General features: G+C 47.1%; 1 protein-coding gene across 1 annotated transcript in view; it reads left to right on the forward strand.

Annotated features, from left to right (window-relative positions):
* The window catches only part of LOC139276919 (copine-9-like), a 615,931-nt gene that overhangs the window by 475,051 nt on the left and 113,152 nt on the right, over positions 1 to 27,728 (forward strand). The window contains exon 11 of the mRNA XM_070894913.1: positions 24,115 to 24,190. Within this exon, the coding sequence (XP_070751014.1) occupies positions 24,115 to 24,190 (76 nt within the window). The remainder of the gene's footprint in view (positions 1 to 24,114; positions 24,191 to 27,728) is intronic.

Below are 27,728 nucleotides of genomic sequence, written 5' to 3' on the forward strand. Positions count from 1 at the left end.
AAATGTTCCCTGCAAGCTTACTCTCATACTCTATTTTCCCCCTCCTAATTAAACCTTTTGTCCATCTCTGGTGAATTCTAAATTTCTCCCAGTCCTCAGGTTTGTTGCTTTTTCTGGCCAATTTATATGCCTCTTCCTTGGATTTAACACTATCTCTAATTTCCCTTGTTAGCCACGGTTGAGCCACCTTCCCCGTTTTATTTTTACGCCAGACACGGATGTACAATTGTTGAAGTTCAGCCATGTGATCTTTAAATGTCTGCCATTACCTATCCACCGTCATTTGCCAGTCTATTCTAGCCAATTCATGTCTCATACCATTGAAGTTACCTTTCTTTAAGCTCAGGGCCCTAGTCTCTAAATTAATTGTGTCACTCTCCATCTTAATGAAGAATTCTACCATATTATGGTCACTCTTCCTCAAGGGGCCTTGCACAACAAGATTGCCCTCTCTCATTACACAAGACCCAGTTTAGGATGGCCTGCTCTCTAGCTGGTTCCTTGACATATTGGTCTAGAAAACCATCCCTTAAACACTCCAGGAAATCCTCCTCCGCCGTATTGCTACCGGTTTGGTTAGCCCAATCTATATGTAGATTAAAGTCACCCATGATAACTGCTGTACCTTTATTGCATGCATCCCTAATTTCCTGTTTGATGCCATCCCCAACCTCACTATTGTTTGATGGTCTGTACACAACTCCCACTCGCGTTTTCTGCCCTTTGGTGTTCCGCAGCTCTACCCATACAGATTCCACATCATCCAAGCTAATGTCCTTCCTTACTATTGTGGTAATCTCCTCATTAACCAGCAATGCTACCCCACCTCCTTTTCCTTTAGAAACATAGAAACATAGAAAATAGGTGCAGGAGCAGGCCATTCAGCCCTTCTAGCCTGCACCGCCATTCAATGAGTTCATGGCTGAACATGAAACTTCAGTACCCCCTTCCTGCTTTCTCGCCATAACCCTTGATCCCCCGAGTAGTAAGGACTTCATCTAACTCCCTTTTGAATATATTTAGTGAATTGGCCTCAACTACTTTCTGTGGTAGAGAATTCCACAGGTTCACCACTCTCTGGGTGAAGAAGTTTCTCCTCATCTCGGTCCTAAATGGCTTACCCTTTATCCTCAGACTGTGACCCCTGGTTCTGGACTTCCCCAACATTGGGAACATTCTTTCTGCATCTAACCTGTCTAAACCTGTCAGAATTTTAAACGTTTCTATGAGGTCCCCTCTCATTCTTCTGAACTCCAGTGAATACAAGCCCAGTTGATCCAATCTTTCTTGATAGGTCAGTCCCGCCATCCCGGGAATCAGTCTGGTGAACCTTCGCTGCACTACCTCAATAGCAAGAATGTCCTTCCTCAAGTTAGGAGACCAAAACTGTACACAATACTCCAGGTGTGGCCTCACCAAGGCCCTGTACAACTGTAGCAACACCTCCCTGCCCCTGTATTCAAATCCCCTCGCTATGAAGGCCAACATGCCATTTGCTTTCTTAACCGCCTGCTGTACCTGCATGCTAACCTTCAATGACTGATGTACCATGACACCCAGGTCTCGTTGCACCTTCCCTTTTCCTAATCTGTCACCATTCAGATAATAGTCTGTCTCTCTGTTTTTACCACCAAAGTGGATAACCTCACATTTATCCACATTATACTTCATCTGCCATGCATTTGCCCACTCACCTAACCTATCCAAGTCACTCTGCAGCCTAATAGCATCCTCCTCGCAGCTCACACTGCCACCCAACTTAGTATCATCCGCAAATTTGGAGATACTGCATTTAATCCCCTCGTCTAAATCATTAATGTACAGTGTAAACAGCTGGGGCCCCAGCACAGAACCTTGCGGCACTCCACTAGTCACTGCCTGCCATTCTGAAAAGTACCCGTTTACTCCTACTCTTTGCTTCCTGTCTGACAACCAGTTCTCAATCCACGTCAGCACACTACCCCCAATCCCATGTGCTTTAACTTTGCACATTAATCTCTTGTGTGGGACCTTGTCGAAAGCCTTCTGAAAGTCCAAATATACCACATCAACTGGTTCTCCTTTGTCCACTTTACTGGAAACATCCTCAAAAAATTCCAGAAGATTTGTCAAGCATGATTTCCCTTTCACAAATCCATGCTGACTTGGACCTATCATGTCACCATTTTCCAGATGCACTGCTATGACATCCTTAATAATTGATTCCATCATTTTACCCACTACTGAGGTCAGGCTGACCGGTCTATAATTCCCTGTTTTCTCTCTCCCTCCTTTTTTAAAAAGTGGGGTTACATTGGCTACCCTCCACTCCATAGGAACTGATCCAGAGTCAATGGAATGTTGGAAAATGACTGTCAATGCATCCGCTATTTCCAAGGCCACCTCCTTAAGTACTCTAGGATGCAGTCCATCAGGCCCTGGGGATTTATCGGCCTTCAATCCCATCAATTTCCCCAACACAATTTCCCGACTAATAAAGATTTCCCTCAGTTCCCCCTCCTTACTAGACCCTCTGACCCCTTTTATATCCGGAAGGTTGTTTGTATCCTCCTTAGTGAATACCGAACCAAAGTACTTGTTCAATTGGTCTGCCATTTCTTTGTTCCCCGTTATGACTTCCCCTGATTCTGACTGCAGGGGACCTACGTTTGTCTTCACCAACCTTTTTCTCTTTACATACCTATAGAAACTTTTGCAATCCGCCTTAATGTTCCCTGCAAGCTTCTTCTCGTACTCCATTTTCCCTGCCCTAATCAAACCCTTTGTCCTCCTCTGCTGAGTTCTAAATTTCTCCCAGTCCCCAGGTTCGCTGCTATTTCTGGCCAATTTGTATGCCACTTCCTTGGCTTTAATACTATCCCTGATTTCCCTTGATAGCCACGGTTGAGCCACCTTCCCTTTTTTATTTTTACGCCAGACAGGAATGTACAATTGTTGTAATTCATCCATGCGGTCTCTAAATGTCTGCCATTGCCCATCCACAGTCAACCCCCTAAGTATCATTCGCCAATCTATCCTAGCCAATTCACGCCTCATACCTTCAAAGTTACCCTTCTTTAAGTTCTGGACCATGGTCTCTGAAATTACTGTTTCATTCTCCATCCTAATGCAGAATTCCACCATATTATGGTCACTCTTCCCCAAGGGGCCTCGCACAATGAGATTGCTAATTAATCTGTCTATCCTTCCTGAATATTGAATACCCCTGGATGTTGAGTTTCCAGCCTTGGTCACCCTGGAACCATGTCTCCATAATCCTAATTACATCATATCTGTTAACAGCTATCTGCACAGTTAACTCATCCACTTTATTACGAATGCTCCTCACATTGAGACGCAGAGCCTTCAGGCTTGTTTTTTTTAACACTCTTTGTCCTTTTAGAATTATGATGTAATGTGGCCCTTTTTGATTTTTGCCTTTGATTTCTCTGCTCTCCACTTTCCTTAACTCCTTTCTACCTTTTGCTTCTGCCCCCATTTTACTTCCATCTGTCTCCCTGCTTGGATTACCATTCTCCGCCATATTAGTTTAAACCCTTCCCAACAGCACTAGCAAACACTCTCCCCAGGACATTGGTTCCGGTGCTGCCCAGGTGCAGACCGTCTGGTTTGTACTGGTCCCCCCTCCCCCAGAACCGGTTCCAATGTCCCAGGAATTTGAATCCCTCCATTTGCACCACTCCTCAAGCCACGTATTTATCTGAGCTATCCTGCTATTTCTACTCTGACTACCTCGTGGCACTGGTAGCAATCCTGAGATTACTACCTTTGAGGTCCTACTTTTTAATTTAACTCCTAGCTCCCTAAATTCAGCTTGTAGGACCTCATCCCATTTTTTTACCTATATTGTTGGTACCTATATGCACCACGACAACTGGCTGTTCACCCTCCCCCTCCAGAATGCCCTGCAACCGCTCGAGACATCCTTGACCCTTGCACCAGGGAGGCAACATACCATCCTGGAGTCTTGATTGTAGCCGGAAAAATGCCTATCTATTCCCCTTACAATAGAATCCCCGACCACTATAGCTCTCCCACTCTTTTTTTCCTGCCCTCCTGTGCAGCAGAGCACCCATGGTGCCATGAACATGGCTGCTGCTGCCTTCCCCTGATGAGTGATGTCCCCCAACAGTACCCAAAACGGTGTATCTATTTTGGAGGGAGATGATCGCCGGGGACCCCTGCACTACCTTCCTTCCACTGCTCTCCCTGATGGTCACCCATTCCCTATCTGCCTGAGTAACCTTTATCTGCGGTGTGATCAACTCACTAAACGTGCTATTCACGACATCCTCAACGTCGCAGACGCGCCAGAGTGAATCTATGCGCAGCTCCAGTGCCGCAATGCAGTCTGTCAGGAGCTGCAGCTGGACACATTTCCCGCACGCATCGCAGTCAGGGACACATAGCACATGAGGAGCATGACACGTGTCTGGGCTCTCCTGCCATGATTTAACCCTTAAATTAACTTAATTTGGCAACAATGTCAAAGGTTACCTACTGATAAGGAAAGAAAAAGAAAAAGAAAAAGATTAAATACTTATCAATCCACCAGCCAATCACTTACCCGCTTGGCTGTGACGTCATGCTTTGATTTATTTTTACTTCTTTGTTTTACCTTCGGCCTCTGCACATGCTGGCCCCCGACAATCTGCCGCTGCTTTCAGTTGCTGCCGCTGCCCTGTGTAGAGAAGGTTAAGGGGAGATTTAACAAGAGATGCTCAAAATTATGAGGGGTTATGATAGAGTACATTCGGAGAAACCGTTTTCACTGGCAGGAGAGTTGGTAACCAGACGACACAGATTTATGGTAATTGGCAATAGAACTAGAGGAGAGATGAAGAGACATTTTTTTTACGCAGCGAATTATTGTGTTATGGAATGCACAGCCTGAAGGGCGGTGGAAGCACATTCAATAGCAACATTCAAAATGGAATTGGATGAATACTTGGAAAGGAAAGATTTGCAGGGCTATGGGGAAAGAGCAGAGGAGTGGGACTAATTGGATAGCTCTTTCAAAGAGCTGGCGCAGACGTCTTTCTGTGCTGTACGATTCTGTGATTTTATGGACCTGCACTATTGGTGCTCAGCTTCGTGTGCAGAGAATTCCTTATGGAAATTCAGACCTGGAGGCTCGTGCTCCTCACAGAACTGTCCGACCATTGAAATGATTGTTCTGCACCAGGACACAAATTTGCACAAATCTGTCCCTTAAAAACAAAGGGGAAGATGCCACCCATAGGCAGAATTACAAAATGGTGACAGAATTTTAGAATGCTACTTTTTATCCTTTTCAATTCTACCAGTAAACTCCAGAAAGCAGATTCCACAATTCTCCCATCCCCTATAAGGAATATGTAAATGTCAGTAATCAGAATATGAATTTTGTGTGTCTGTGGGCAGACTTTGGTTTTGATATTCATTGCATTAAAGTTGTATTTGGAGAGTAATTCATCAGGGAGGATCTGTGCTGTGTTCCAGTGATAGAAATTCAAAGGAATCATTGAGCCTCTGGCCTGGGAACCTTCTGTTTCCTGCATCCCAAGTTCCCTGTTGTGCTAAACTAAGTGAGATGTGTTTGAAAGCTATCCAAAAATGAAACAAATAACCACATGCAATAATTGGGTCATGCAATAACATATTCATTCACTCCTCTGATTTCTCGCTCTTCAAAGATTAATGCACTTTAATTACTTAAAGCTTTGAAAGATCCTTTAAATTCCTTTTTTAACTACTTGAAAGAGTGTCCTATGGTTTTGAAGGTTTATTTGTACGGGGTTGGTTTCCAATACACCAAGGAACAGCATGGTCCCGAAATGTAGCTTCACAAGCTGCCATATTGGGGGCCCGAGTTTGGTGGACTTACCATCCGCCTCCGCCAAGTTTTTTCGGCGGTCTTGATGTTTTCTGGGCGCTCTCCCCTCCGAGCGAGTTTGGTCAGGTCCTCAAGCCTGCGGGGAGAGAAGACCATTGGGTACTATCCGCTGGCATGCACCGGCGTGGACCGCCCACAAGAGTCCTCCGCCCGCTGCGTTCTCAGATTGGTCCGGGCAGTCCTCCGCTCCAGCAGGGAAAAGACTGCCGTATGGAGGCAGGGCTAACAATGAAGAGGTTCAAAAAAAGGTTAGTCCACTTTTCTTTATTTCTTTTGCAGGGATTTAGGTAGTTGGGGTCCCCTGAAGAGTTTTTGGGGCTAGATTTTCCACTTTTTTTGCTTAAAACACCCACTTAACACCCATTTTATCACTGAAAGGACGTATAACAGCCAAATATTGCCCATTTAGCCACAAAATGGAAACTGACAGGCATTTTTCGGAAACTTATCGGCGAGCGTTACGTTCCCCATGTGCTTAACGCTGGGAAAAAAATAATATCCCCCGCCCACTTTTTTTGGGCGGAATCATCAGAATGGGCGAAATCAACACCCATAATATGGCCCAGCGTTACTTTCCGCTCTGATTTAACGCCGAGATTCAATAATACTGCCCGCCCACATTTTCTTTGTCGTAAAGAGCATATTTACCGAAACTAGCTGCCATGAAATCGCCAAACGTTACTTTCACCACCTCACACACATATCGCCCACAATATCGCTCGGCCAAAAAACTGCTCAGAAAAAGTGGAACTAACCGGAACTAATCACCATGTTCTACATCACATGTCGCATCCTTTAAAAGGCTGCTGTGCTTCAACCTCGGAGGAGTTCGGATGTACTCTGGAGGTTGATGGAGTTGATGTGAACATCTGGACTATACTTTGACCAATTAAAATTGAATAGGTGTCTTCATCAGGACATTCATTGTTTGTGACCAATCGATGGAAAACCGAGAGCTATTGCAATGGGGCCTGTTCTTTCTTACTCTCGCTTGATGACCAATTACATGCATCAGACTCGAGATCACTGAAGGTACGCTCCACAGCATTCATCATCATCATAGGCAGTCCCTCGAATCGAGGATGACTTGCTTCCACGTAAAAAAGTTCACAGGTGTTTCAATGAAGGACCTAAAATTCCAGGTCCGAACTAAATCTTGAAGGATGGAAGATTTTTATCGTGCGTGGATTTTTATAATGTGTAGTGACCGTTGCACACCAGCCACCACACGGGCTTGACAGAGCTAGGTCTTGGTCCAGTAGCAAGGATTAACCAAGACGACTGGAGACCAGCTCTGCTGCACAGACCTAGTGCGCACACATATCGCAGTGTGGGCTGGCCCGTGCTGCCCCTGAGCCCTCACCTCTTCTGGGCCCCAAACTCACGCCTCTCCTGGGCCCCGATCACAGCATTATGTACCCAATGTAAGACGTGCCAGACTGATGAAGAATCCCAGACGTTACACTCCCCGCAAGTACAGGGAGAAGCAGTCTTACCTCGACTTGCCCGACACCACCTGCCTTCGGAGACTGCGCTTCCACAAAGAGGTTATCACTGAGGTATGCCAGCTGATAAGGGCAGATCTGCAGCCTGCCAGCACCAGCAGTACTGCACTGTCTGTCGAGGTCAAAGTCACCGCGGCACAGTCGTTCTACGCATCGGCTTCTTTTCAGGCCACAGCTGGCAACATTTGCGGACTGTCTCAGCACGCCACACATTGCTGCATTAGACAGGTGACTGAAGCCCTGTACGCATGCAGGAGGGACTTGATCAGCTTCCCTATGACCAGAGAGGCACAGAGTGAGAGGGCTCTAGGATTCTCCAGAATTCCAAACTTCCCAAAAGTGCATGGAGCAATAGACTGTATGCACATCGCAATGCGGGCACTTTTCAGGATGCAGAAGTTTTCAGGAACCGCAAGGGTTTCCATTCCCTGAATGTCCAACTTGTAATGGCAGTGAATGCTCAATTTCCGGGCAGCATCAATGACGCTCACATCCTGCATGATAGCACTGTATCTAACCATCAGCCACAAGGTCAATGCTGGATGCTTGGTGACAAAGGATGTGACCTTGCCACTTGGCTGATGACCCCCCCCCCCGCATGACACCCACACAGATATTGAGAGGCGATACATTGAGAGCCACAGAGCCACTCACAATATCGTGGAGAAAATCATTGGAGTGCTTAAGCAGCACTTTAGATGCCTGGACCACTCAGGAGGCGAGCTCCAATACCACCCTGAGAAGGTAGCTCAATTCGGGGTGGTGTGCTCCATGCAGCACAACTTGGCTATCAGGAGGGGACAAGAATTGCCTGATGAGTCTGACAGTCCACCTCACCAGAGAGAGGAAGAGGAGGACAAGGAGGCAGACTCTGACATCGGCCCACAAAATCAGGCTGACGCTGAAGCCATGCCCCCACCCGCCTATAGACCGCATGAAAGTGGTGTGATAGCTGCGAGAGCCTTACATCAGGAGCTCATCAATGATCGCTTTGCCTGAAAGAACGTTGGTGTTAATTACAAGGCTGACACACTGCTGGGTGTGCAGGTCATACATCAATGGTGAGCATCACCTTGGTGACAGTTAAAGTTTAAGTTGATTCAAGTTAAGTGTCATAATACCCTTTGATGTAAAGGAATCACCAGTGTGTAATGGTGCAGCTATCTGAGCCAATGCGCAACAAGGTTTTGTTAAATAAAAAACATTTAAACCGAACATTAGTCTGAAATTATCAGTATTTCTGTAAAAACCTCCCCCACTTCTCCTCCCCATCTCTACCCCTTCCCCTTCCCCTCCTGACTCCAAGCCGCCTGGCCGAGGAGCTCCTCAGGCGATCCTTTATTTGGGGGGGGGGGGGGGGGATGACGGCCGAAACGCTGCTTGGACGGATATAGGAGAGTACGGTCCAGAGGTGGGAATGTACTGCGAGCCAGAAGCAAGATGTTGCAGTTGGCTCTCATGTGTGGTTGGCAATGGGGGTGCGGCATCTTGGGGTGCAGTGCCGCGCTCTGGGACCACTGGGAGCCCTCTGCCACCAGTGTTCCTGGCTACCAGCTCCAGGGCCTCCACCATCTCTTCCATGTTATATCTTATTTGTTGGACAAAAACTCGATGCCAACTATGTTCTTGGTGCTTAGTAGGCTTTTTGCTGCTGGTGAACCTCCCTCGTGCCTCCCACAGCAGCCATTCAAGCACACACCACAGCCACACAAGCCTTCAGTCCCTCTCATCTCCCTCTCTCTCTGTCTCCTCTTCTGCGCATGTCATGATGACCCTTGACCTCCTGAGTCGCGGGAATTGAGCCTTGCCATGCTGTTGCTAAGGATGGCGACACTTTACGCAGAAGGTCAGAGACATTTAACGCTAACGGCCAATTTCAAAAATGGAGACTAGCTGCTTTGAGAATGGGCGAGAAGCCAGTGATCTGAAAAACAATTTTTTGCGCCCACGCCGGAAATAACGCCCATTTTGGGGCGATATGCACAAAAGTGGAAAATCTAGCCCATGGTGATTTTTTTAATTGCTCTGAAAACTTTTTATTTTATCAGTTTCCCCCCTGCCTGGGTCAGACTCTATCCTCGGCGGTACTTTGCTCAGGATTGCATTTGCCGGCCAGAATAGGAGCTGCCGCCTGCCAGAATTGGTGTGCAAGGCCCATTTTTGCCGCTGGGCGGTCTTTCTCACATTTTTTCATGAACCTTCTGCCCAAAGTACTGTCAGGATCTTAGTGATTCTTTGGACGGTACTTGGGCAGAACTTAGGTTTCACCAAACTCGGGCCCTGGGTGTTTGCCCTGGAGCAGACATTGGGGCCTGCACTGTATGCACCTGTGAGTATGTGTAGTGTAGTGTGTGATAAACCATTGTTAATAAACCAACTGTTAATAGCAATGTGTTGCTATGAATTCTTTAGCAAAGAACCCATGAAGCAAATATATTGCAGGATGTAAATGCAACATCGTGACGCCCCTTTTATGGTCCTAAAATGGTCGCAATGATAACCAATTTGCAGTGCAGAGGCCTGCATCCAATCTGTACGGGCACTCAGACCACTGCTAAATTGGTTGGGGTTTTTTTTGGGCGGCTCAATTGACTGCCTGTAAAAGAACGTAGGCCTCATTTCAATATTGACTTGAGGCTCCTGTGCCCATTTCAGACCGAGCTTGCAAACTCGGACTAGTATTTTTGGGTCTTGTGCAGCCTAACCAATGGTCCTTAAAGGCTGCTCAAAATACGCCCCAAAACGTTCAGGGTTGTAGTTTCTTATGGAGTCGGAAGGAGGAGGAGTGTTACTAGCTCCGCAAAACAACTGTGGGCTGCTGCTGGCCCACCCTATCAATTGTCTCCCCCCTCCTCAAGGACTATCTGTGGAGGGAAATTGGTAGGGTTCTAACAGGAGAGCTGCATTAGTTGCCTTATTGGTGCCCGTAATTTGCCTGAATTTTACTGTGTCGTGAGCTGTGAGGGGATACCCTACATGATCCATTCCCTCAGCTGTCAGCTCCCATCCCATCTGTATGCTTTCTATCTAACAGCTCTTATTCCCAAAATTATTTCCACCTCATCTTTTAATTTGTTATCCCTAAATTATGATTGGTGCTCTACCTTGTACTATATTGACTCTCTCTAACATCTGTTTGGCCCTTTCATTGGGCCTCCAGTGACTAACAGCTCGTGCCCAACTCAACATCCTCCCCAAGTGACAGCTCATAACTTGCCTTTTACTGTACTGTCCCACACAGCCCATCCCAACTCAAAGCATATAATCTGTAGCAGTTTATGTCCTATCCCACACTCTCATCCCTAACTAACTCATCTGTTTCTTCCTTCATGCCAGAAGCCTTACTGTTATTTTACAGTTGATACGAAAAAGCATTAACTATTTACATAACTTTGATCATTTTTGATGCAGATACAAGTAAGACCTTACAACTCAGACTTTCGGAGATCACAGTCCCTTTACATGGCTACGCATACGACACCGTCCTTGGGATTTGGTACAGTGTCTCCAACTTCATAGATCCATTGGCTTCTTTTCATTAGACATGGGTACTGAATATCTATCCTCATAACTCACCACAGTCTCATCATCATCATCATCATCATCATCATCATCATAGGCCATCAGAATCGAGGAAGACTTGCTTCCACACTTAGCATGAGTTCTTAGGTGGCTGTATAGTCAGTCCAATACGAGAAGCACATTCTCTGTCACAGGTGGGACACATTCTCTGTCACAGGTGGAACAGACAGTGGTTGAGAGGAAGGGTGGGTGGGAAGACTGGTTTGCCACACGCTCCTTCCGCTGCCTGCGCTTGATTTCAGCATGTTATCAGTGAGGATACTCGAGGAGCTCAGCACCCTCCCGGATGCACTTCCTCCACTAAGGGCGGTCTTTGGCCAGGGACTCCCAGGTGTCAGTGGGGATGTCGCACTTTATCAGAGAGGCTTTGAGGGTGTCCTTGTAACATTTCTTCTGCCAACCTTTGGCTCATTTGCCGTGGACGAGTTCTGAGTAGAGTGCTTGCTTTGGGAGTCTCGTATCTGGCATGCAAACTATGTGGCCTGCCCAGCGGAGCTGATCAAGTGTGGTCAGTGCTTCAATGCTGGGGATGTTGGCCTGGATGAGGACACTAATGTTTGTGCGTCTGTCCTCCCAGGGAATTTGTAGGATCTTACGGAGACATTTCCCCAGCGACTTGAGATGTCTACTGTACATGGTCCACGTCTCTGAGCCATACAGGAGGGCGGATATTACTACGGCCCTGTAGACCATGAGCTTGGTGACAGTTTTGAGGGCCTGGTCTTCAAACACTCTTTTCCTCAGGCGGCCGAAGGCTGCACTGGCGCACTGGTGGCAGTGTTGTATCACATCGTCAATGCCTGCTCTTGCTGATAGGAGGCTCCCGAGATAAGGAAAGTGGTCCACGTTGTCCAGGGTCGCACCGTGGATCTTGATGTCTGGGGGGCAGTGCTGTTCAGCGAGGACAGGCTGGTGGAGGACCTTTGTCTTACTGATGTTTAGTGTAAGGCCCATGCTTTCATACGCCTCGGTAAATACGTCGACTATGTCCTGGAGTTCAGCCTCTGTGTGTGCACAGATGCAGGCGTCATCGGCGTACTGTAGCTCGACGACAGAGGTTGGGGTGGTCTTGGACCTGGCCTGGAGACGGCGAAGATTGAACAGCTTCCCACTGGTTCTGTAGTTTAGTTCCACTCCAGCAGGGATCTTGTCAACTGTGAGGTGGAGCATGGCAGTGAGGAAGATTGAGAAGAGGGTTGGGGCGATGACGCAGCCCTGCTTGACCCCGGTCCGGACGTGGATTGGGTCTGTGATGGATCCGTTGGTAAGGATCATGGCCTGCATGTCGTCATGAAGCAGGCAGAGGATGGTGACATACTTTTGGGGGCATCCGAAACAGAGGCGGACACTCCATAGACCCTTGCAGTTGACAGTGTCAAAGTCCTTTGTAAGGTCGAAGAAGGCCATGTATAAGGGCTGGCGCTGTTCCCTGCATTTTTCCTGCAGCTGTCGGGCCGCAAAAATCATGTTCGTTGTGCCCCGGAAGGGACAAAATCTGCACTGCGACTCCGGGGGGAGCTCCTCAGCCATGGGGAGAAGACAGTTGAGGAGGACTCAAGTGACGACTCTCCCAATGGTTGATAGCAGGGAGATTCCTCTGTAGTTGCCGCAGTCAGACTTTTCCCCTTTTTTAAAGGTGGTCACGATCACTACATCTCTAAGATCTCCAGGCATGCTCTCCTCCCTCCAGATGAGAGACATGAGGTCGTGTATTCGCGCTAGCAGTGCCTCCCTGCCATACTTCAGTGCCTCAGCAGGGATTCCATCCACTCCCGTAGCCTTGCTGTTTTTTTAGCTGTTTTATGGCTTTTTCTACCTCATGCAGTGTTGGAGTCTCACTGAGGTGGCGGCTGGTAGCATGCTGCGGATGGAGTCGAGAACACTCGAGTTAAAGGCAGAGTCTCGATTGAGGAAATCTTCGAAGTGCTCCATCCAGCAGGCCCTGACTGTCTCGGTGTCCTTGATGAGTGTTTCCCCGTTCTTGGACAGCAGCGGGATGGAGCCTTGGGAATTTGGTCCGTATGTGGCCTTGACTGCGATGAAGAATCCTCGCACATCATGACTGTCGGCCAGCTGTTGTATCTCCTGTGCTTTCTTCATCCACCACCTGTTCTTTAGGTCCCGGGTTTTTTGTTGGATCTTATTCTTTAGCCGTCTGTAATGCTGCTTTGCTGCTCCAGAGTTGGGTTGCTGCTTAAGGCTCAGAAATGCCCTGCGTTTGCAATCTATTAGCTCTTGAATCTCCTGATCATTCTCATCAAACCAGTCCTGGTGCTTCCTGGTTGAGTGACCGAGCGCCTCTTTGCAGGCACTGGTTATGGAGGCCTGGAGGGCAGACCAAGCGCTGTGGGCATTCTCCACAGTCTGATCTGCAAGCATATCCATGGATTGTACTAAAAGTGGCAATGTTGCCATATCACAGAGTTTTCTAGCCAGTGCAGAATAGTTAGCAGCACTTTGCTCTGAAACTTCAGCAGCAATGCTACAATCTTGGCCAGCCGGGAAATGTCCCTCTGGAGAAGGTGCTGTACCCACTGCAGTGAGAACTTTGTCAACACCACTTTCACATCTTTTTAGCTTATTTTGCTTACAACAGGTTCATATGTTAGTACAGTTACATCGCCTCCTCTACATTTGAACTTGGCAATCTCTCACAGAATGCCGTCTTTTGGATGAGACGTTAAACCAAGCCCCTGTCTGCTCTCTCAGGTGGACGTAAAAGATCTCATGGCAATATTTCGAAGAGGAGCTGGGGAGTTATCCCCGGTGTCCTGGCCAATATTTATCCCTCAATCTACATCACTAAAAGAGATTATCTGGTTATCATTACATTGCTGTTTGTGGGAGCTTGCTGTGCGCAAATTAGCTGTGTGTTTCCCACATTACAACAGTGACTACACTCCAAAAGTACTTAATTGGCTGTAAAGTGCTTTGAGATATCCGGTAGTCATGAAAGGCACTATATAAATGCAAGTCTTTCTTTCTTTCTTTCTTTCCTTCTTTCTTTACCATGACAGCATCATTGCCCATTCAAACTTGCCTCGATTCCTTGCTGGTTAAGCAGAGTATCACATTGTTGACAATGCCTTTCTACTCATTTCAAAGTTACAGGTTGTTCACACTAGTGAGAGAACTCAGAACACGATAATATCCCATATTTTGCATGTATTAATTTCTTTTCTGGCAACCCTGCAGTATGCCAGGCTGGCTTTACCCCTTTTTAAATTTGTTTTGTGAAATTGTGCCTCTAAGTATTTGACATTGAACTGCAACTGTTAAAAAAAGAACTGCAGCCCCCTCAGAGACCAGAAGTCCCATCCCCTCACACAGTGATAGGGTAGCTCTGGGTTGCATAATTACATTTGAACCTAATTTAGAAAAAAAGTCATCATGAATATTTCAGAGACTGCAGAGGCTGCAGAGCCAAACGACTGTTTCTGATGAGCTATGCGTTTTTTTTTACATTTATAGGGTAAATTTTCCAAAATGGGTGGCATAGTGCCTCACAAGCGGTGAGGTGGGTTTGGAAATTGGGATTGCGACCATGGATGCCCAATTTCCCACCCCTCCCCCGGGCAATTTTACGATGCAAAAATAAGGCTGCATAGGCCTTGTTTAAATGGAATGATTATATAAATAGAGCCCCTTGCTAAAAATCCTGATGGCGTGCTATCTGGAGTCTGGCCTGATGGTAGGAAACCTGTATTTCTGGGTAGGGGTGGGGGAGGTGGGTTTTGAGATAAATTTACTGCATTTTGCCCTGGGCATCAGTTATTTTTGCTGGACACTTTATCAATGTTGCATTTTATTATTTTATTTTTGCTGCCATTGCTTCCCTTCAGTATTCTGGACAGCTGCTGGAATTTAATGCAAATCCGGTGAGCGTGGGCATTCCAAATGCAGATGCAAAAATACCTGAGGAGTTCTTTCTGCGCCCGCCCCTGACTTGAGACGTGGGTTTGTAGATTTTCTCACGTGATCTGCCGAAGTCGGAGAAGACCTATCTTCACTGATTCCACTTCACAAGACAGGCTGTCATATGGTTGCCCCATCTGCTGCCGAATGACCTGCAGACATCTGGAACTGAGCACAGCTCTTCCTTGCAAAGTGAAGGTCGCCACAGCATGGCACTTCCAAACAAATGGATCAATCCAAGCAGCCCAGGGTCTGTACCACATCAGGCATTCTCCAGCACACCCATTTATTCAGCAGATGACAGATGCAGTGTTTGCAAGGAGCAGCAGTTGAATAGGCATAGAGCTTTGATCAGGTGAAGGACCTCCCTCAAGTATATCAGAACATAAGAAAAAGGAGCAGGAATAGGCCATTCGGCCCCTTGAACCATTCAATGAGATCATGGCTGATCAACGTTACTTGCCTGCACTATCCCCATATCCCTTGATTCTCTTATTTTCCAAAAATCTATCAATCTCTGTCTTGAATATATTCAACGATTTAGCTTCCACAGCCCTCTGGGGTAGAGAATTCCGAAGATTCACAACTCTCTGATTGGAGAAAGTTCATCTCAGTCCTAAATGGCCGGCCCCTTATTCTGAGACTGTGATCCCTGCTCCACCCGAGCCTCTTCCCACCCTACTTCATCTAACCCTGTCAGCATTTCCTTCTATTCCTTTCTCAATCATATGCTTATCTAGCTTCCTCTTAAATGTATCTATGCTATTTGTCTCAACTACTCCTTGTAGTAGCGAGTTCCACATTCTTACCATTCTTTGGGTAAAGAAGATTCTCCTGAATTACCTATTGGATTTATTGGTGACTGTCTCATATTTATGGCCCCTAGTTTTGGACTCCCCCACAAGTGGAAACATTTTCTCTATGTCTGCCCTATCAAACCCTTTCATTATCTTAAAGACCTCGATCAGGTCGCGCCTCAGCCTTCTCTTTTCTAGAGAAAAGAGCCGCATCTTGTTCAATCTTTCCTGATAAGTATATCCTCTCAGTCCTGGCATCATCATTATGAATCTTTTTTGCACTTTCTCCAATGCCTCTATATCCTTTTTATCATACGGAGACCAGAACTGTTCACAGTTCTCCAAGCGTGATCTAACCAAGGTTTGATGTAAGTTTAACATAACTTCTCTGCTTTTCAGTTCCAACTCTCTAGAAATGAACCCCAGCACTTTGTTTTCTTTTTTATGGCCTTATTAACCCGTGTTGCTACATTTAGTGATTTATGTTACTGTAACCCGAGATCCCTTTGCTCTTTGAGCCCATTCGGACTCTTATTATCCAAGCAGTACGTGGCCTCCTTATTCTTCCTACCAAAATGCACCACCTCACACTTAACTATATTGAAATTAATTTGCCTTTACAACCCACTCTCCAAGCTTATTAGGGGCCAAAATTGCTCTCAGCGAGAAATTGGTAAGGGCTCTTCGAATTAACCAGAAATTTACAGCCCAGCGGGAATTGGAGGGAAGAGCTGGAAATTTGGGGTGCTGTTGGAAGCGGTATCAGGGCATAATCGGTTCGGGAGTGGGACGTGCCGCGTCGCGCTGAAGCGTTGCAAATGTCCCTCCCCTTCACTTAAAGGGGAAGGACACTGTGAGGCCTCCCAGGAGCCCACTGGGCCACCAGCGAGGAGTTCGGCTGGACCAGCACCCAAGAGGGAGTGCTCGGCTGCCTGTTGGTGGCCCGGCCGAACCAGCGGAGTCGGCCCGACAATTAAAACAAAATGGCGGCTGTGGCAGTGCGCCCTCCCCTTTAAGGGTTGCTGCGTCGCCCAGCCACTGGCAGTTTCCCGTTTTGCAAAACTGTCGGGGGCACCAACTGGCAGCAGCCGCGCTCCCACAGGGCGTAAAATGAGTTGCCGCCAGGTGGTAAGGGGTTGGCGCATGGCCGACAAGGAGTCGGAGCATCGGGTGGGATGGAAACTCGGGGCGCGACGGAAATCCGTTACTGCCATCCCAGGCCCAGGGGTAATGCAGATAGGTCAGCACCATCATCTGACCCCTGTCGGAAAGGCCTTACCGCCCCATTACCGCCTTTTTCTGAAGGGCAATTTCCCCCCTTGCCCCCCACCAGTATTTAGTTACATTCTTTGTATTAACTACATCTCCCAATTTGGTGTCATCCCCAAGTTTTTAAATTGTACTTCCGATTCTTGAATCCACATCATGATTGTAAATTGTAAACAACAGTGGTTCCAGCACCGATCCCTTTGGAACACCACTTCCCACCTTTTGCCGGTCTGAGTAACTACCCTTGTTCTCTGTTTTCTGTTTTGTAGGCAGATTGCTATCCATTCTGCTATCTGTACCCTGACTCCATATGCTCTGACTTTAGTCACGAATCTGTTGTGCAATATCTTATCAAAGGCCTTTTTAAAATCCAAATACATTACATCTACTACATTACCCTTGTCTACACTTTCTGTTACTTCTTCAAAGAATTCATTAAGGTTGGTCAAGCATAACCTTCCCTTTTGAAATCTGCGCTGACTGCTGTTCATTATATTTTCAGTTTCTAAATATTTTTCTATTACATCTTTGAACAAAGATTCTATTATCTTTCCAACCACCAATGATAAACCAACTGGTCTATGGTTCCCAAGACTGGTTTTATCTCCCTTTTTGTATATAGGAATAACATTTAGCTGTCCACCAGTCCTCTGGCACTATTCCCTTTTCTAATGAATTGTTATAGATATATATATATATGTAATATTGCCTCTGCTATCTCTTCCGGTTTTATCCTCTCTAAGCTTGATTAGTTTATCAATTATCTCCTCTCTTTCCTTCGTAAATGAGTGTATATCTTTTTTGATTGCTTCTTCTAATGTCATGCCCAACTTGTTAGATTCCCTTGTAAATACTGAGGAAAAGTAACTATTCAGTATTATGCCATTTCTTTTTTTACTATTTGTTCTTGGGATGTGAGCGTCGCTGGCAAGGTCAACATTTATTGCCAATAATTGCCATTTATTACCCTTCGTTGTCATTACCTGTTGAGTTTATCATGTGTATTCCTTAGTATCTCTATCAAGGTTTTTCTTGCCTAAAACAAATTTATTAATCTCAGATTTGAAATTTTCAATTAACCATCCCTGAACAGCTTTTTGGGAGGGAGAGTTCCAGAGTTCCACTACCCTTTGTATGAAGGAGTGCTTCCTGACATCACCCCTGAATGGCTTAGCTCTAATTTTAAGGTTGTGCTTCCTTATACTGAACCTCCCCAGAAGAAGTAGTTTCTATCCACCCAATCAAAACCCTTAATCATCTTAAACACCTGTGGGAGAGGTGTGCAATTCAAATCTCACAGAATGAACGAGTGAGTGGAAAGGGTAATGGTTGTATACAATGACCGCATCTGAAGAAGAAGAACTGAAACGGCTGTGGATGCTCACAGCTGAAGAACCTGAAGACAATGAAGTAGGAGGGCAGGTGGCAGTTGGAGGTTCGTCCCGACATTCAGCTGTTGTTCCATCTCTTACTGCAGAAGCCAACCTGTCATGTATTTAACTGTCATTGTAACCCATGTATAAACTGACAAGTTGTACACTGTGAGAACGTTGACCACTAGGTGGTGAACTTGTGGGAGACACTCCTAACCTGATCTTTCAGGTATAAAAGGGGAAGCTCCAACCACCTTCAGCACTTCAGTGCTGGAATAAAAGTTGCTGGTCACAGAGTGACCTTCTCTCAAGCATGGGCCTCGTGTGCATTTGTACTGTATAGTAAGGACATATCATTGGTGACGAGAAACTGGGATTTAAACCACACGAGCATGGCCACGAGCAGCACAGACGAGAGGTACTGTGTTGGTGATGATTGGGACGACTTTATTGAGAGACTACAGCAAAGCTTCGTCACTAAGGAATGGCTGGGACAGGATTCAGCCGACAAACACAGGGCTCATCTCCTGACGGTTTGTGGGTCCAGGACATAATCCCTGATGAAGGACCTTCTAGTGCCAGAGAAGCCGGCAGACAAGACTTTTGAAGAGCTCAGTAAGTTGATCGGGGAACACTTTAAACCGGCCAGAGCTTGCAGGTATCAGCAATACACCTGCAGAAATTGCAACGTCAGCGATCACTTAGCGTGTATGTGCAGGAAGCCTGCAGCCAGGTTGATGTACGAGGAGAACGGGGACGATGTAAGCCCTACGAGTCCAAATGGACACTGGGGGAAATCGCTGGAAGCTGAAGTTCAGCGCGTTCATGCGGAGCACATATACAGTTCATACACCAGGACGCCACCGATAATGATGAAAGTGCTCCTCAATGGCATCCCAGTATCAATGGAGCTAGACACGGGGGCCAGCCAGTCCCTGATGAGTATCAAACAGTTCGACAAGTTGTGGGCATCCAAGACCAGGAGGCCAAAATTATTGCCGATTGATGCACAGCTACGGACATATACAAAGGAGATCATTCCAGTGCTAGGCAGCGCCATGGTAGTCGTGACCCACAAAGATTCGGAGAACAGGCTTCCACTCTGGATTATTCCGGGGGATGGTCCCACACTCCTGGCGAGGAGTTGGCTGGCTGTCATGAACTGGAAATGGGGCGATGTCAATGCAATTTCTTCTGTGGAGCGAATATCATGCTCACAGGTCCTGGACAAATTTGACTCACTATTTCAGCCAGGCATTGGCACTTTCATGGGGACCAAGGTAGTGATTCACATAAACCCAGACGCCAGACCAGTACACCACAAGGCCAGAGCGGTGCCGTACGTGATGCGGGAAAAGATAGAAGGCGAATTGGACCGCCTGCTGAGGTAAGGCATCATCTCGCCAGTCGAATTCAGTGACTGGGCGAGCCCGATTGTGCTGGTGCTCAAAGCGGATGGGTCGATCAGGATATGTGGTGATTACAAGGCCACCATCAATCGGGTGTCACTCCAAGACCAGTACCCGCTACCGAGAGTGGAGGACCTCTTCACGACACTATCCGGTGGCAAACTTTTTTCAAAATTGGACCGAACCTCAGCTTACATGACCCAGGAGCTGCCGAGTGAGTCGAAGAAGCCGAACACCATCGCGACACACAAAGGGTTGTTTGAGTACAACAGATGTCCGTTTGGGATTCGCTCGGCCACCGCGATCTTTCAACGCAATATGGAAAGCCTCCTCAAGTCGATTCCAAGGACAATGGTTTGTCAAGACGACATCCTCATCGCGGGTTGTGATACTAAAGAACACCTCCGCAGCCTGGAGGAGGTGCTACGCAGACTGGACCGGGTAGGTCTGTGACTGAAAAAGGCGAAGTGCGTCTTCCTAGCTCCAGAGGTAGAATTCCTGGGGATGAGGGTAGCAGCAGACGGGACCAGACCTACTGCGTCCAAAACAGAAGCGATCCAGAGAGCACCCAGACCCCGTAACACGATGGAGCTGCGTTCGTTCCTCGGGCTCCTGAACTATTTTGATAACTTTCTTCCCAAATTGAGCACGCTGTTAGAGCCGCTACACGTGCTCCTACGCAAAGGTCGTGAATGGGTCTGGGGGAGCAGCCAGGAAAGAGCTTTTGATAGAGCACGAAAATTGTTATGTTCCAACAATCTGTTAACGCTATATGACCCATGTAAGAAACTTGTTTTAACGTGCGACGCATCGTCCTATGGGGTCGGGTGTGTGTTGCAGCATGTTAATGCCATGGGTCAGTCACAGCGATAGCTTATGCCTCCAGAAGTCTGTCCCAGGCAGAATGGGGCTACAGGATGGTAGAAAAGGAAGCGCTTGCGTGTGTACATGGTGTAAATAAAATGCACCAGTACCTGTTTGGCAGGAAATTTGAGCTGGAGACAGATCACAAACCCATAATGTCCCTTTTGGCCGACAACAAGACCATAAATGCAAATGCATCGGCCCGCATACAGAGGTGGACACTTGTGTTAACCGCCTATGACTGTACAATTCGGCACAGACCGGGCACTGAAAACTGCGCCGATGCACTCAGCAGGCTCCCACTAGCCACCACTGAGGGGGCAACCGAGCATGCTGCTGAGATGGTCATGGCTGTGGAAGCTTTCAAAAACGAAGGCTCACCCATGACAGCCCGTCAGATCAAAGTCTGGACAAATAGAGACCCGCTACTGTCTTTAGTCAAGAAATGTGTCCTTATTGGGGACTGGGCAGCCACATACGGGCAATGCCCTGAGGAATTCAAACCATTTCATAGGCGCAAGGATGAACTCTCGATTCAGGCCGATTGCCTACTATGGGGAAACCGAGTAGTCATGCCCCAGATGGGCAGAGAGATGTTCATCAGAGAACTCTACAATGAGCACCCGGGCATTGTCATGATGAAGGCAATTGCCAGGTCACACGTTTGGTGGCCAGGGATAGCTGCAGACCTGGAACTTTGTGTTCGCAGGTGCACCAGGGAAGCCCCCCTTCGCCCCTGGTCCTGGCCCGCCAAACCATGGTCACACATCCGTGTGGATTACGCAGGTCCTTTCATGGGAAAATTGTTTTTGGTTGTAGTAGACGCCTTCTCCAAACGGATCAAGTGTGACATTCTCAATTCAAGCACATCCTCTGCCACGGTAGAAAGTCTATGGGCAATGTTCGCCGCCCATGATCTACCTGACGTCTTGATCAGTGACAATGGCCTGTGCTTTACAAGCATTGAATTCCAGGACTTCATGGCAGGAAATGGTATCAACCATGTCAGAACGGCACCGTTCAAGCCGACCTCAAACGGCCAGGCGGAACGAGCAGTGCAGATAATCAAACAGGGGATGCTCCGAATCCAAGGGGGTTCTTTACAAAGCCACTTATCACGCCTCCTGTTGGCCAATAGATCCCGACCACACTCGCTCACAGGGGTCCCACCCGCAGAGCTGCTAATGAAAAGGACGCTCAAAACCAGGTTATCCCTTATACACCCCACCATGAAAGAAATTGTTGAGAGCAGGCACCAGTCACAATGTGACTACCACGACGGAAATGCGAGGGCGCGATGTATTGATGTCAATGACCCTGTCTATTCCCCTCTTTGGCAATCACAGTGCCTAAATGGCTCGCAGGCACTGTGATTGCCAAAGATGGGAATTGGATTCTGGTAGTTAAACTTACCAGTGGACAAATCTGCCGCAAACACGTGGATCAAACAAAAAGTAGGTTCAGCAACCCCATAGAAGAAGCAGAAGAAGAACACGATGTAGAGTTCACTCCTCCATAGGTGGCCGAACACCAGAACCAAGTGGAGGAGAGCCCAGTCATTGTGGGCAGTCCGGACAGGCCTGAGGCACTGCAAACAGCAGACACTCAGGCCAGCGCCCAACAACCAGAGCCCCAACTCAGGCGCTCTACAAGGGCACGTAAACCAGCAGAGAGACTTAATCTGTGATCCCAATAAGTCTTTGCGGGGGAGGTGATGTCATGTATTTAACTGTCATTGTAACCCATGTATAAACTGACTAGTTGTACACTGTGAGAACACTGACCACTCGGTGGTGAACTTGTGGGAGACACTCCTAACCTGGTCTTTCAGGTATAAAGGGGGGAGCTCCATCCACCTTCAGCACTTCAGTGCTGGAATAAAAGTTGCTGGTCACAGAGTGACCTTCTCTCAAGCATGAACCTTGTGTGCATTTGTACTGGATAGTAAGGACATATCACTAACCTTCATGCAATCTGCCTCATGTTATTGCTTCTTCTGAAAGTAAGAAAAGAATGCTGTTCCTCTGCCACCCATGTTAACTTGGGAGGAGCAGGATGACTCCTGGCACAGAGCTACGCCCCTCTCCTTCTGTTTCTACCCCGCTCACGCCCCACAGAGCAGTGGAGCGGATTATTTTATGCTCCATTTGCTCTCGAGGGCAGTAATCCCTATATCGCAAGTGGGGCGGGACTTCCGTGCCTGGTGCCTGAAGTTCCGCCTTTTGGCTGTTACAGCCCCCAAACATGGTGCTCCCCCCCCCCCCCCAGTGTCTTGCAAGAATTTTATCCCTTCCCTCCAGCTCATTTGCATGAATATTAATTATTCGCCTCTCTTTTCTTTCTATGTGTCCATATCTTCATCTTCCTTTCACCTCCCTATTCAACCCTTTCTCATTCTCTCCTCCCTCCCCCATTCACCATATCACAACCCACTTGGTCTCCTTTCCCCTACCACCTCCCATCACCTCTATCTACAGGCTCTCACAACTGCCCAGATTTTCAATTGTGTTCAATTAAATCTGAAATCTGAAGAATTCTTCAATCCAAGAGCAAGTCATTGGAAGCCAGCTGCCAGCAACCAAACACCTGAGTTTTTAATGTTTTAATTGAAGCCTCTGTAAGCAGGTGACAAAGCTGTTGCTGTGAGCACTTCAGTGCAGTACTGAGAGCGTGCTACATTGTCGGAGGTGTCATGTTTTGGATGAGACTTTAGACCAAGGTCCTGTCAGTCTGTCTGTTCAATTGGACATAAAAGATACTATTGCACTATTCAAAGAAGAGCAAGGAAGTTCTCCCACTGTCTGGCCAATGCTCCTCCTTCAACCAACACCACCAAAACTAAATTAACTGGTCATTTATTTAATTTGCTCTTTGAGGGATCTTGCTGTGCACAAATTATCTGTCGCGTCTGCCTATATATTAAGAGCTACTACACTTCAAAAGTAATTCATTTGTCTGTGAAGCCCTTCGGGATGTCTTGAGGATATGAAAGGCACTATAACAATGGAACTCATTTTTGTTTCTGTGTTAGAATGTTAAAAAGTGCTCCATTTTTACTATTCCTATATGAATAAGATTGATAGAAATCCACGTGATATTTCTACAAATTATGACCTTCCAGTTAAACCTGCCGCTTATCTTAAACCTAACTCAAGATTGCTGTTTCTTCTGTTCCCAGTATAAAACTGTAATTTGAACCAGAACCAACACAAGATGGTCATTCCATTAGATGGAGGCATCAACGAGATGCCAGTCAGTTACTGCAGCGAAGGAAGGCAAGCAAATCAGAATTCAGATTTACCCAGAGTTGTAGTCACAAACCTCTGAGTAGGCCAATAAATATCAGTATTGGCAAAGGTCCGGAGCCTGCCTGCCCTCATATGGTGTGGGGACCTGAGCAAGGGGAGAAGAAAACATAACTGACAAGTGGGATGAAATAAAGAACAAAATCATGGACTTAATCTGTTTCTCTCTCTCTCGCTTTTTCTCTCTTGTTTCTCTCTTATCCTTGATCTCGGACACAAGCCATGATTTCATTGGGGAGTTCACCACAAGTTACAGGGAGCTGTCCCGGGGCCAAAGTCAGTTCAATGTCTATGAGGTGAGTACAGTATAATGCTTATGCTGTCTTATATAGAGGTCTATACATGTAGGATGCACCGTGTAAAAGCTGATACTGGTTCATATGGAACCCATAAGCTATAACTTAATTGTGCAGGAGATGTAGCTGTTGACATAGAGTTATTTAGTATATATAGCTGCATGTGAATTGGCACCAGTGTGCCTATGTAGAAGAGTCATTAGTACATAGGATGCCACGCTTTGCAAATTTTATAACCAGACAAAGGGCAGGATAAGGTGAAAGCACAGGTTAGAATTGTGGCTTGAGTTTTGATATTTTCTTTGTTACTGATAGAAATTCAGTAAAAGCTTTAATAACATTAATAACCAATAATTTTATATCATAAGACATAGAGCAACTGGGAAACGCTGACCTTTTAAAGTCGGGAGATTAGAAGTTACGGTTGGTGATATAAGCGGGCAAAAATTTACCATACATCCCACTTTTGCTGTTATAATGCAGGTATTAACCCGCATACGTTAAAATGGCACATAGAGGAATGTCCAATGAACATGGTAGGTATTCTGCCACTAACATCGCTGATCAATATTTCTAGGCTAGACTTTTGGTGGCCTGTTCATATTCCAGAAATGTCAGACAATCAAACAACAAGCTGACTGTCCCAACACTAGATGGAAGTAACCTTGTCTGTATTTACCATCCCTATCCTAACTCACATCAAGTCCCATTCAGACTTGACTATTCCAATGCTTTCCTGACCAACCTGCCATCTTCCACCCTACATAAACTTGAGCTTATCCAAAACTCTGCTGCCCATATACTAACTCGCATCAAGTCCCGTTCACCCATCACCCCTGTGCTCTCTGACCTATATTGACTCCCAGTCTGGCAACATCTCGATTTTAATCCTTAATCCTTCTCATCCTTGTTTTCAAATCCCTCCATGGCCTCACCCTTCCCTATCTTTGTATCCTCCAGCCCTACAATCCTCCGAGATCTCTGTGCTCCTCGAATTCTGGCCTCCTGCGCATCCCCAATTTTAATCGCTCCACCATTGGCGGCCATGCCGTCAGCTGCCTCGGCCTTAAGCTCTAAGATCCCTCCCTAAACCTCTCCGCCTCTCTTCCTTTCTTTCCTCCTTTAAGACACTCCTTAAAACCTACCTTTTTGACCAAGCTTTTGGTCATCTGCCCTAATATCTCCTTACGTGGCTTGGTGTCAAATTTTATTTGATAATGCTCCTGTGAGGTATTTTGGGACATTTTATTACATTAAAGGCGGTATATAAATCATGTTGTTGTTCTCAAAAATTTGCTCTTCTGCTATGCTGCTCCTCCTGGCCCCCAAAAGAATCCCCTGAAAAATAACAAAGAAATTTTACCTTGGTCTCTTCTGGTGATTCTGCTGCCTACCACCAGGAATCTCTGACGGGTTTTCTCCGAGGCGGGACTCTCTGCCCCCGCGAGTTGCAATGGCGCCAGTGATGACATCGAGCTGCAATGTTTACATTTAAATCGGTCATTGCCTGCCAGTGGCAGGAACCTCAGATGATTTGAAAGTTGGCAAAGAGAAAATGCCGATGACAGATCTACCTCGGGCCTGTCAGTCAACTCAATTTTAACCCCTCCCACGCACTGCTGCGGCCTGGCGAGATGGTTAACGTCGACCCTTGTGACACACGCAAGCCCATACACTATTAGAGAGTATTGAACTTCCCATTCATCGAAAGTATTCTATGTATCTTTTGACTTACTGGGGCCGAAATTAACCTCTGCCCGAAACGGGTCTCATCTTCCGCTCCTGAAGTGGTTTTTCTGCCACGTTGGATGAGGTGGCCTCTTTCGGTAAATTCAGCTCTTTGTCTATTTTTTTTTAAGCTTACCGGAAGTCAGTCATAATGGGGGCGGAAGTGGGGCAGTAAGTACTCTAGAGGAGCGGCAGTGGAGGCGGGAGGCTGTCAAATCAGCAGCGGAGCGGAGATGACGTCACGACGCGTATGTGTCACCACGCCCTCCCCTTCATTTAAAGGGGAGAGCCTTCGGTATTTTGAAACTTTGGTCCACTGGGCCACCAGGGAGGGTTTCGGCCAGGCCAGCGGTCTGGCACCCAAGAGGACTGCCAGGCTGCCTGTTGGCGGCCAGGCTGAACCCGGGGGCATAATTGTCGGCCTGACCTGGCAGTTGGCCGACAAAAAAAAAACATGGTGGCCGTGGCAATGCACCCTCCCCTTGAAGGGCCACCACGCCGCCATGGCTCACAGAGTGAAAGCAAGGTGCACCAACAGAAAAAGCTGTCAGGGGCACCACGCGGCGGATTAAAGATTTTTGGAGCTAAATTTCATGGAGGTGCGATGAAGGTGCGGGAGATCGGCGGTGTGCCCTTTGGTGACGCACTTAAGATGGTCAGCAGCAGCGGGGCTGAAGTGGGGACCGGCAGAAAAATCACCGAGCTGAATTTCACTGGCAACGGCCATTGGACCGTAAGTCGGCGGCTGCTCGACTCCGCCCCCGGCGGCTGCTTTCTGGCAGTAAGAGGCCTTTTTGGGGAGTTGAATTTCGGCCCCAATCTTGTTAAAATTGGTACAGGCACAGTGGGCCGAAATGCCTCCCTCTGTGTTGTATCATTCTATGATTCTACGAAAAGTGTTTGTCTAAGATGACTGCTTCATCATTCCTTTAACTGTCCTGTTATGGTACGTCATGAACACTGAACACAGGCAGAGGTAAAAAAAAATAATTCAGTAGAAATTTCAACCGGGAAAACTAGCAAAAGCTGACCAACAGCTTCAAATTCAGGCCTATGACTTGTGAAATCATGTAGTGACACTGAAAGTGCTACGGGCTGCAGGTTTGTCTTAACTTAAACTACAGATATACCCAGAATTTGGTCACTGTGTTGCAAATTTTAAAAAGCCTGAATGCACAGTTTGTAGCAGCGGTGGATTTGGGGCTGGATTTTCAAAGCTTTTAGGATTTCGGGACATTAATGATGGCGGAACGGTCCTGATACCACCTGGAAAAAGTTTGCGCCTCAGTCAGCAAAATTGGGCAGCTGGGCCCTGAGTGTGGGTCGGAGCGGCAAGGAAGGCATTGCACACCTCTCTCAGGGCGTTGGCCGGCTTAGCATGCGGAAATCCCGAGCTAACGAGCTGGCCTGAGAGTGCTCTGAGAGAGGCCTGTGGAGTAAAAAAGCCTGGAAAAAAACTCGCCAAAAACATTCCCGAAAAATACCTCATGCCAATACTACATAAATTGGAAAAAAAATTAAAACAATCACACTTACCTGAGGTCGACTTTCCTTATCTCTCTGCAGCCGTTACAGTTCAGACCGTTTCCACAGGCGGTCCCACACGACGCTCTACGCAGCGGCAAGGCTCAGGCAGGAGGCAAAAGTCGATCCGGTGTTGCAACCGGGGCGCTGCACACCGGCTCGCCTCTTACAGGTGGTAATGTTCCACGCCCCGCCGAAACTGGTCCCAGACAAGGCTCTGGATGTTGGCCACCTGCTCAGAAGAGCTCGCCGCTGCCATTGCCGCCCCCCCCGGGGCAAAAACAGA

Source organism: Pristiophorus japonicus, chromosome 12 (genome assembly GCF_044704955.1).
Source record: "Pristiophorus japonicus isolate sPriJap1 chromosome 12, sPriJap1.hap1, whole genome shotgun sequence".
NCBI classification, from domain to species: Eukaryota; Metazoa; Chordata; class Chondrichthyes; family Pristiophoridae; genus Pristiophorus; species Pristiophorus japonicus.